Raw genomic sequence first — 12,500 nt, forward strand, 5'->3', positions numbered from 1 at the left:
AGCTAAAGGTGGCTAATGTTGGGCTATAAAGGAACTACAGCACGGTCACATGACTTCACGTCACCACCGCTAAGCTAAAGGTGGCTAGTGTTGGGCTATAAAGGAACTACAGCACGGTCACATGACTTCACGTCACCACCGCTAAGCTAAAGGTGGCTAATGTTGGGAATGATGACGTTAAGTTGTCTCATTTCGACACTTGTTAGCAACCGCCATTTTTAAATTCACCAGTTGGGGATTTACTGACGTATTTAATGTCATAGAACAAAAATCTCTTCAGCTTGTGTTACCCACATACTTTATTTCATGCTCACAACGAAAAAGAAAGAAAAAGTTGTTTCCTCTTGGGATATTTTAGGTGTTGGTAGCAGAAGATATTTAGGTATTTATTATGGATATCTCACACACATCAGGGTATTTATTCCTGAAGGTGATGAGCAGTGGGGGGGGTCGGTGGGATTTCAACAATAACCCGACGCTGAAGCAATAACCCGCTGCTGCGACTTTAAAGACTTTAACCCGGCATGAGAGGGGACACCGCTTTCTGGCCCACAAAGTCACCTTGCATGATAAAACTGTGTGTGTGTGTGTGTGTGTGTGTGTGTGTGTGTGTGTGTGTGTGTGTGTGTGTGTGTGTGTGTGTGTGTGTGTGTGTGTGTGTGTGTGTGTGTGTGTGTGTGTGTGTGTGTGTGTGTGTGTGTGTGTGTGTGTGTGTGTGTGTGTGTGTGTGTGTGTGTGTGTGTGTGTGTGTGTGTGTGTGTGTGTGTGTGTGTGTGTGTGTGTGTGTGTGTGTGTGTGTGTGTGTGTGTGTGTGTGTGTGTGTGTGTGTGTGTGTGTGTGTGTGAGTGATGGAGAGATTTGATGTGTGTTTGCTTGAAGAGTTAATTTCCAAAACCCTTTATTAGTTAACACATTTTAAATAATAACAATTGTATTTACTTATATAAACAAATGGACCTTAATTAATGTTAAAAAGTTAAAATGTAAAAGTCTTCGCCCTTGGAAGTTTTCTAAATGACGTTGTTCAGGTGGCACATTGTAAAATCTCAAATTAATTGGTGTCAGAATCAGGTTTATCACTAGGTAGGTTGACACGTACAAGGAATTTGACTTGATGTCGTGGTGCATACATCAAAGTAAAACTAAAATTAAAAACACAGATTTAAAAAAATCTTAAATCTATTTGTCCGTTTGCTGAATAGAATCGTGTAAAGCTGATCTGTTTTGGAAACACTCTTGTTGTGATTGTTGACTGCGTGTTGATCACTAACTGATCACCTGTACATGATAAAAGCATGTGTGTGTTTATATATATATATATACACGTGTGTGACATCACTCTAAGCCCCGCCTCCTTCCTGTCTCTCCTCCAGTCAGCAGTCCCTCAGCCCACCTTCTCCATGCCCGTCACCGTGCCCGTGTCCAATCAGAACGCAGCGCTGCAGTTCAGCAACAACCCTGGCGGCGCATTGGTCACCACGACCTCCTTCCTCACCTCCGCCCTCACAGACCCCCGCCTCCTGTCGCCACAGCAACCAACTCTGCATAGGAACACCGTGTCGCCAGGGTTACCGCAGCGACCAGCCAGCGCAGGTAAGAGACACCTGTGGCGTCGATCATTTTGTTGCAAAATGCAATTATTTCAGGAGTTTTTATTTGCAGTACCACAAAAAAAAAGAGATAATTAAAAGTGTTTTTATTTGTATTTATTCTTTTATGCATTTTGAAACATTTTTATCATAACATTTATATTTACAAACAATGTCTAGTTTCAAGCCCATTGATCCAATATTTTTTGGGCTTTATAATCCATTCAATGCCAATTAAAAAAAATAAAGAAGTGTGAAAAACAAAAACAGCATATAAAACAAAACGATAAAAAAAGGATATAATAAAAAGCAGAAATATCACCCTAGAAATTACAGAATATAGAAGCTAACAAACAATAATAAACAATAGAAATATATATATTTTTAAATATCAGAAACATTTATTTAATATTAAGTAAATGCACATACAGCCACGTAAAATAGTGAAGGTTCATTTTGGTAGCTCTCTCTTTTAAAGCTCCTCAGAAGACGATGACTTTCTGAAAGCAGCAGCAGCAGCAGTTTGACGTACATTGAAGAAGAGAGAAAGAAGACTCTTTAACAAAAAACTTCTACAAAAGAAAACAGACTTCAGAGCGCCGCCCACACTGTTTGATTGACAGGTGTTGTTGCAGTGCAGAAGAAGTGGAGACACTTTTCAAACACTGAATAAACTCTGATTCCTTTTAATGGTTTAAAGGAAAGCATTTCAAGCCCGTCTTCACACCATAGTCTTGCTTTGAAAGCAGTGTTGGTAGCTCTGGTATATTTAAAAGAGATCACCATAATACTTTGTTCCCTATTACTAAGATTTATGTTACCTTAAAGAGGCCATATCCTCAGACCCGGCGGCAGACGTACGTCTCTGGGCGGACATTTGATTTACCAGGGCAGGCCCACCCCGAAACTTACATTTCCCGGGAAATCTGAATTTTCAACGGGGGGGGGGGGGGGGGGGGGGGTGAATTGTTGTTAAGGAAACAGAGGGGTTTTAGGTTGCCATAAGGCTGTTGACGGTCTTATTATAGGCTACATCCATTGGCTGGTGTTGTGGCACATTTTTAACGCTGTGCCAACTTGGGCAAGCATGCAGGCAAACTTGAGGAGCGCACACAGGGTGGAGTGAGGTTGAGCGATGGAGAGAAAGGGAGAGAGAGAGAGAGAGAGAGAGAGAGATTGAGCGAGGCAGATAGCGTGTGCAGCGGTCTGTTTGCGCACAGAGCAGGAGGTTGTGAGAGAGCCGGCTTGAGAGTCAATTTCTTTACAAATATAATTGATTGCCAGCCTCCCTTGTCCCTGGCTGGCTTGCTTGCTCGTTGGTAACGTAACTGATTTCTTCTAATGTGCCTGCATCTGGCGCTGAGTTGCCATATTCCTTTCGTAAACCACTTCCTGATATCCATTGTTGCAGATAAATATAAATGATAATAGCCAAACTAACGTAGCAAGAGTAAACTGACAGGCTGCTGTGCCGCATCTCACTCAAAAACACACACGACTCAACCCAGAGACAAACCAGTCTCGCGCGCAACCTTTCATTCAGAATGTCATTCAGAATTTCATAGAGAAATAAAAAAATGATATTAAACTAATCTTTCAACATAGTTTAAAACAAGAATAAATATTAGGACAGAGCCCTACAAATAACAACCATAAACATAATAATTAAAATGTTGTATTCAGCCCTGATTAAAACTGCTGGCCCAAATCCTGGATGGGTGGGCCCGCCCATGACGCCGGGTCTGCATATTCTGCTTTTTTCAGGCCTCCATTGGACTCCTTTGTTTACATCCAGAACTTAATGACGTGACTTTGTAACACTCACGTTTCTATATAAATACTAATATGAACCTGAAAATTGGCACAATATGTCACGTCATCACGCTTCTCATTAGCGTCCTTTAGCTTAGCGGTGGTGACGTGAAGTCGTGTGTGTGTGTGTGTGTGTGTGTGTGTGTGTGTGTGTGTGTGTGTGTGTGTGTGTGTGTGTGTGTGTGTGTGTGTGTGTGTGTGTGTGTGTGTGTGTGTGTGTGTGTGTGTGTGTGTGTGTGTGTGTGTGTGTGTGTGTGTGTGTGTGTGTGTGTGTGTGTGTGTGTGTGTGTGTGTGTGTGTGTGTGTGTGTGTGTGTGTGTGTGTGTGTGTGTGTGTGTGTGTGTGTGTGTGTGTGTGTGTGTGTGTGTGTGTGTGTGTGTGTGTGGTCTCCCCTCTCTATTACCTGTCAGTCTGATAAGTGCACGCCACCTTCATAAACAAAGAAATCAATCATTTCCTCGACGGCTGCCTCCGTGTTTCCCAGCGATCCCTCCCCCTCCGACTAAAAGGATTTGTGCCCCATTTCTGCGTCTCAGACGAGGTTACTTATCAGGCTTTGTTCCGACCGGCGTAATCTCATTGTGAGTCAGAATTAGGTGATGTAACGCGCCTCAAATGCATTACAGCATCTTTCATAACATGCCGTCTCCGAGGCAGGAGGGTTCCTCGTAATGGACGCCCCTCCCTCCCACCTCTTCCTCTTCCTCCTTTTCCTCCCTGCAGAGGTGGGAAGTAGTGGAGTACAAATACTTTGTTACTGTACTTAAGTACATGTTTCTGGTATCAGTACTTTACTCCATTTCTTATTTTTCTGACGACTTTTTACTTTCTACTTCTCACATGTTGAACACAAATACCTGTACTTTCTACTTCTTACATGTTGAACACAAATACCTGTACTTTCTACTTCTTACATGTTGAACACAAATACCTGTACTTTCTACTTCTTACATGTTGAACCCAAATACCTGTACTTTCTACTTCTTACATGTTGAACACAAATACCTGTACTTTCTACTTCTCACATGTTGAACACAAATACCTGTACTTTCTACTTCTTACATGTTGAACACAAATACCTGTACTTTCTACTTCTTACATGTTGAACACAAATACCTGTACTTTCTACTTCTTACATGTTGAACACAAATACCTGTACTTTCTACTTCTCACATGTTGAACACAAATACCTGTACTTTCTACTTCTTACATGTTGAACTCAAATACCTGTACTTTCTACTTCTTACATTTTGAACACAAATACCTGTACTTTCTACTTCTTACATGTTGAACTCAAATACCTGCACTTTCTACTTCTTACATGTTGAACACAAATACCTGTACTTTCTACTTCTCACATGTTGAACTCAAATACTTGTACTTTCTACTTCTTACATGTTGAACACAAATACCTGCACTTTCTACTTCTTACATGTTGAACCCAAATACCTGTACTTTCTACTTCTTACATGTTGAACCCAAATACCTGTACTTTCTACTTCTTACATGTTGAACTCAAATACCTGTACTTTCTACTTCTTACATGTTGAACTCAAATACCTGTACTTTCTACTTCTTACATGTTGAACTCAAATACCTGTACTTTCTACTTCTTACATGTTGAACACAAATACCTGTACTTTCTACTTCTTACATGTTGAACACAAATACCTGTACTTTCTACTTCTTACATGTTGAACTCAAATACCTGTACTTTCTACTTCTTACATGTTGAACCCAAATACCTGTACTTTCTACTTCTTACATGTTGAACTCAAATACCTGTACTTTCTACTTCTTACATGTTGAACTCAAATACCTGTACTTTCTACTTCTTACATGTTGAACTCAAATACCTGTACTTTCTACTTCTTACATGTTGAACACAAATACCTGTACTTTCTACTTCTTACATGTTGAACACAAATACCTGTACTTTCTACTTCTTACATGTTGAACTCAAATACCTGTACTTTCTACTTCTTACATGTTGAACTCAAATACCTGTACTTTCTACTTCTTACATGTTGAACACAAATACCTGTACTTTCTACTTCTTACATGTTGAACTCAAATACCTGTACTTTCTACTTCTTACATGTTGAACTCAAATACCTGTACTTTCTACTTCTTACATGTTGAACCCAAATACCTGTACTTTCTACTTCTTACATGTTGAACTCAAATACCTGTACTTTCTACTTCTTACATGTTGAACTCAAATACCTGTACTTTCTACTTCTTACATGTTGAACACAAATACCTGTACTTTCTACTTCTTACATGTTGAACTCAAATACCTGTACTTTCTACTTCTTACATGTTGAACTCAAATACCTGTACTTTCTACTTCTTACATGTTGAACACAAATACCTGTACTTTCTACTTCTTACATGTTGAACTCAAATACCTGCACTTTCTACTTCTTACATGTTGAACACAAATACCTGCACTTTCTACTTCTTACATGTTGAACTCAAATACCTGCACTTTCTACTTCTTACATGTTGAACTCAAATACTTGTACTTTCTACTTCTTACATGTTGAACACAAATACCTGTACTTTCTACTTCTTACATGTTGAACACAAATACCTGCACTTTCTACTTCTTACATGTTGAACCCAAATACCTGTACTTTCTACTTCTTACATGTTGAACACAAATACCTGTACTTTCTACTTCTTACATGTTGAACTCAAATACCTGTACTTTCTACTTCTTACATTTTGAACACAAATACCTGTACTTTCTACTTCTTACATGTTGAACTCAAATACCTGCACTTTCTACTTCTTACATGTTGAACTCAAATACTTGTACTTTCTACTTCTTACATGTTGAACACAAATACCTGCACTTTCTACTTCTTACATGTTGAACTCAAATACCTGCACTTTCTACTTCTTACATGTTGAACTCAAATACCTGCACTTTCTACTTCTTACATGTTGAACTCAAATACCTGCACTTTCTACTTCTTACATGTTGAACTCAAATACCTGCACTTTCTACTTCTTACATGTTGAACTCAAATACTTGTACTTTCTACTTCTTACATGTTGAACACAAATACCTGCACTTTCTACTTCTTACATGTTGAACCCAAATACCTGTACTTTCTACTTCTTACATGTTGAACTCAAATACCTGTACTTTCTACTTCTTACATGTTGAACTCAAATACCTGTACTTTCTACTTCTTACATGTTGAACACAAATACCTGTACTTTCTACTTCTTACATGTTGAACTCAAATACCTGTACTTTCTACTTCTTACATGTTGAACACAAATACCTGTACTTTCTACTTCTTACATCTTGAACTCAAATACCTGTACTTTCTACTTCTTACATGTTGAACCCAAATACCTGTACTTTCTACTTCTTACATGTTGAACCCAAATACCTGTACTTTCTACTTCTTACATGTTGAACACAAATACCTGTACTTTCTACTTCTTACATCTTGAACTCAAATACCTGTACTTTCTACTTCTTACATGTTGAACACAAATACCTGTACTTTCTACTTCTTACATGTTGAACTCAAATACCTGTACTTTCTACTTCTTACATGTTGAACTCAAATACCTGTACTTTCTACTTCTTACATGTTGAACTCAAATACCTGTACTTTTTACTTCTTACATGTTGAACTCAAATACCTGTACTTTCTACTTCTTACATCTTGAACTCAAATACCTGTACTTTCTACTTCTTACATCTTGAACACAAATACCTGTACTTTCTACTTCTTACATCTTGAACTCAAATACCTGTACTTTCTACTTCTTACATCTTGAACTCAAATACCTGTACTTTCTACTTCTTACATCTTGAACTCAAATACCTGTACTTTCTACTTCTTACATGTTGAACTCAAATACCTGTACTTTCTACTTCTTACATGTTGAACACAAATACCTGTACTTTCTACTTCTTACATCTTGAACTCAAATACCTGTACTTTCTACTTCTTACATGTTGAACACAAATACCTGTACTTTCTACTTCTTACATGTTGAACACAAATACCTGTACTTTCTACTTCTCACATGTTGAACTCAAATACCTGTACTTTCTACTTCTTACATGTTGAACCCAAATACCTGTACTTTCTACTTCTCACATGTTGAACACAAATACCTGTACTTTCTACTTCTTACATGTTGAACTCAAATACCTGTACTTTCTACTTCTTACATGTTGAACACAAATACCTGTACTTTCTACTTCTCACATTTTCCAAACAGGCTGGTTCCTTTAGTCTGAATGTGTGTTTGGTGGCGTGATCATTATTATTTAGAGTCATTGCGTGCCTATTGATTTGAACACGATCCGTGTATCCATCACTTCCTGGTCTTCTCTAAAGAAGAGGGACCAATGGAAACGTTGTCATGTTGCCGTTGGTCACCATGGAAACATTCATTAGCTAACAATGACATTATTGTTCTATTAATATAAAGGGAGGTCAGGTACTCTTTAAAACAGCTGCTAGTTATGGGTACTTTTTACTGAAGTACATTTCAAAGCCTCTTTACTTTGACTTGAGTCAAGAAGTTTAGTCAGTATTTCTACTTACACCAGAGTATTTTTAAACACAAGTATCTGTACTTCTACTTGAGTAAAGGATGTGTGTACTCTTACCCTCTAACCGCAGTAGGGTTCATGGTGTTTGCTTGTTGGAGCTTTTCCACACATCCATCCAGCCAGATATCACTCAGTTAACCCTCATGACCTCCACTTCAAGAGTTCAAGGCTTTTATTGTCATGTGTAACATAGCTACAGTGTAGATGTGACAATGAAGGTCAAACAATTGTTTTAGGGAAATCAAAACAATGTGCTGAAAGACGCTGATATACTATATAAAGTCTACCTGAAGCAAAGCACTTCATTGATAATCCAGTGCATTTAACCCCTTTCACATTACAGTCATTTCATCCACTGTTATTATCATAAAATATTGATAAATACTGCTTTCATAAATGTCACTGTGAATGTAGCGGGTTAGCTCATTTGCTAGTTTGCTGTGTTAATGCAACTATGACGCTATCATAATTTAATAGTTGATATTTGACATAAAAATAGGTACTATTTACGTATTTTTTACAAAAAAAACTGATATGTTATCGCTATTAATCTATCAGACATTTTACCACCACTAAATCTGAATATTTCAACACCTAGCCTTAGTTTCAACACAACAATTAAAATAGAGAAAAAGATGAAAGCTGTAATCATAATTCTACTTATTTTGATGTTAGCTTCTCAACAAAGCTATACAGTGTGATCATTGGCAGTTATTTTACAGTTACTGCCAATAAAAACCTTGCATTTCACACATTCCTGTTTGTTTGGTGCTTAATTAACCTTTTATACTCAATTTAGAATGAGTGCAATCATGTCTTGTGCAATTCGACACGAGTACCATTGAGCACGCCCGCCACTTATGAATTAACTGTGATGCAGAATTTGTATCCATTAACGTCCTTCACACCCTGAAGTGAGAGTCGATAGCAGAAGCACTTTTTAAATGACACACTTGTTTCAATTATATATTTTTCAAAATGGGATTTGCAGCATTTAGTATCAGTGCTGTTCAGAATAACAGTTTTATATTCAATGAAATAATGGTGTTGTAAAAGAAACCTGATCTATTCAAATGTGGTGATGCCCAACATTTTCCATATGACTCATAAGGCGCTTTCACACCAAGTACTTTGCGGTACTTAGTTCCCGGTACTTAGTCCCCCTGAAGTTCCTGGAACTAAAGAGCAGATCGCGTTCACACCGGAATAAGTCCCTGGGGGAGGTTTAGGCAAATGAAACCGCAGACGTCACTTCTTCTTCTTCTGCTTTGGGTTTACTGGCAGGCCGCAAACAACTTCACGTCGTATGCTACCACCCGAAGTCCCGGAGTCCCCCGGAGTTGAGTTTTATTTTGTGTCGCCATACATTAGTCCCTCTCCGTTGGTGCGCTGGGATAATGCTAATGCTAATAATGCTAATGCGAGCAAATAAAATGGCGGCTTCACAAAACTTTTCTGAGTTTTACGGGGCGTGGCTTGCAATTCGCCCAGCCAATCAGAAATGTGGCCGACACACCCACAAACATTTTCCTCCCCAGGAAAGCACCACCTCTCTAGCAGGGACTATCTGGGGGTGAAAAGGTTCGCGCGAACTAAGTTCTTGTTCCAGATCTTTTTGGTGTGAACGCAAAATCCCAGGAACTATCGGAACTATTTCTGGGAAAAGTACTCCGGTGTGAAAGCGCCTAATGTGCCCAAAAAAACATTTACTAATTAAAATCCGCAAAACAAATTGTATATAACAACTTATTGTTTCGAAAGCCTTGTAAAAAAAATCACTAAATCACAGTTTGTAGATAATCAGTGTTAAAAATATCCGAGTTCAGGAGTATTTTACCAACACTTTACACAAATGTAAGTTAATCACTGATTTTGAAATTAATATTATTGTTATTTATTTTAATATCTATATATATATTCTGAAACCAGTTTACCAATAATATGTATTTCTAGAATATAAAACACATTTTCATGCTCCTCAATTGATTTTTTAAGCTATTGGATCTATATGTATATATTTGTATTATAATTAATTTTTTATATATATGTTGGTACTTTATTTTTATTATTTCAACTCATGTACATGGACTTTTTTATTATTATTATTATTATTACCTTATTTATAATTTTTTTAACACATTTTTTTTAATTTAGTATTTATTGTATATATTTTTAAACCTACTCCCTCATCGAAGAACAGTGTAACTGAGGAGAGCTGTCATTGTTTATATAAGCTGTGTTTTTCTGCGTTTCCACTTCAGCTTATTTAGTTATATCAATATTAAATATTAGTTGAATAATAAACAAATATATATTTATTTAATGTTCGTGGTGTGTTTTTCTTTCAGGTGCCCTGTTAGGAGATATGGGGAATTCAAATGGAGCGTGCCCGAGTCCTGTCCGTAAGTACACACACACACACACCTGTTGAGTGGCGACAGCTGAGGGTCAGTCCAGAGAAACAGCTTCATGTTGTTGAAGGGAAACAGGAGGAAGTTGAGAGTCTTTCTGAAGCTCCACAGCGGCTCCGGGAAGTTTCCAGGCTCAGAAACCAAGAGAGGAGAATCTTAAAAAGCGTGATGATATTCCTGACCCGCTGCGTGTCTGCCAGCTGGTGGAGGACAGCACATATCTGAGAGAGAGATCAGCAGAGCGCCAACACTCTCCTCCACTCAACGAGGAGCCTGTTTTCTTTTAAGACGACTCTACGTCCACATTTTACTTTGACTCTGATCTCAATCTCATCTTTATTTATTCATATAGCACATTGAAAACAACCTCAGTTGACCAAAGTGCTGTACAGGGAACACATACAATATAGAATTCAGATAAAAAGCACAATGACTAGAAACATATACAGCAACACTCTAGATTAAGGTACACATATTCACGTCAACTAGTTGTTAATTAACATGCAACATATTCTGAGTTAGACAATACCACATTTTAATTTATTTTAACACAATTAACACTTATAGTTTCTTGTCTTGTTCCATAAGAATAGATCATATTTGTTAAGTGTTATTATGGGAGAATTACTATTCTTGTGGTACTGCTGCCTTATTAGGCCCATATTGAGCAGACAATATTAAGACCAAAACTCAGGTACACCAACTTCCTCACTTCGAATAAATCAGCACTAATTAGAGGGTTATTGAGGAAAAACTCTCAACTAACGGCTTATTACTTGTAGAATATGGCGTTAATAAGTGTTTTATAATGACTAATAAAGAGCCAATATACTGCTAATATGCATGTTAATTAATAACTAGTTGATGGTGAACATGTGTAACTTAATATAACGTGTTTTGTTCAACTAGTGTTAAAAGCCAGTGCAAAAAGGCGAGTTTTAAGATGAAGAATATTCAGTTCAATAATCCAAACAAAAACTACAAGTGTCAGTAATGTGAGAGTTTCTCTGCAGCCCCCCCCCCCCCCACCCCCCCCTCTCCTCTCCTCCTGTCTCCATCAGCTGTTCCCCCTCGTCTCTCTGGAGTAATCCCCCCCCCCCCCCCCCCCTGTCCCTTGTCTTGGCTCCTCTCCTCAGAGGTGACATTGACCAGATCTCCCCTTTAAATCCCATTAGCACAGATACTGTAGTAATAGTACACACACTGTAGTAATAGTACACACACTGTAGTAATAGTACACATACTGTAGTAATAGTACACACACTGTAGTAATAGTACACACACTGTAGTAATAAGACACATAATAGTACACATACTGTAGTAATAGTACACATACTGTAGTAATAAGACACACACTGTAGTAATAGTACACATACTGTAGTAATAAGACCCATACCGCAGTAATAAGACACATAATAGTACACATACTGTAGTAATAGTACACACACTGTAGTAATAAGACACATAATAGTACACATACTGTAGTAATAAGACACATAATAGTACACATACTGTAGTAATAGTACACATACTGTAGTAATAAGACACATAATAGTACACATACTGTAGTAATAAGACACATAATAGTACACATACTGTAGTAATAGTACACACACTGTAGTAATAGTACACATACTGTAGTAATAGTACACACACTGTAGTAATAAGACACATAATAGTACACATACTGTAGTAATAAGACACATAATAGTACACATACTGTAGTAATAGTACACACACTGTAGTAATAAGACACATAATAGTACACATACTGTAGTAATAGTACACACACTGTAGTAATAGTACACATACTGTAGTAATAGTACACATACTGTAGTAATAGTACACACACTGTAGTAATAAGACCCATAATAGTACACATACTGTAGTAATACTACACATACTGTAGTAATAGTACACACACTGTAGTAATAAGACCCATAATAGTACACATACTGTAGTAATAGTACACATACTGTAGTAATAGTACACACACTGTAGTAATAAGACCCATAATAGTACACACACTGTAGTAATAGTACACATACTGTAGTAATAGTACACATACTGTCGTAATAGTACACATACTGTAGT

The 12,500-nt window shown here is 37.6% G+C and overlaps 1 protein-coding gene across 17 annotated transcripts in view; it reads left to right on the plus strand.

Annotated features, from left to right (window-relative positions):
• The window catches only part of mef2d (myocyte enhancer factor 2d), a 148,049-nt gene that overhangs the window by 102,132 nt on the left and 33,417 nt on the right, over window positions 1-12,500 (plus strand). For all 17 annotated transcript variants that reach the window (XM_079694835.1, XM_079694839.1, XM_079694836.1 and 14 more), the window contains 2 exons: window positions 1,374-1,593; window positions 10,344-10,397. In XM_079694835.1, coding sequence (XP_079550961.1) covers window positions 1,374-1,593; window positions 10,344-10,397 — 274 coding nt within the window. The remainder of the gene's footprint in view (window positions 1-1,373; window positions 1,594-10,343; window positions 10,398-12,500) is intronic.

Source organism: Notothenia rossii (assembly GCF_949606895.1).
Source record: "Notothenia rossii genome assembly, chromosome: 7".
Classification (NCBI taxonomy): domain Eukaryota; kingdom Metazoa; phylum Chordata; class Actinopteri; order Perciformes; family Nototheniidae; genus Notothenia; species Notothenia rossii.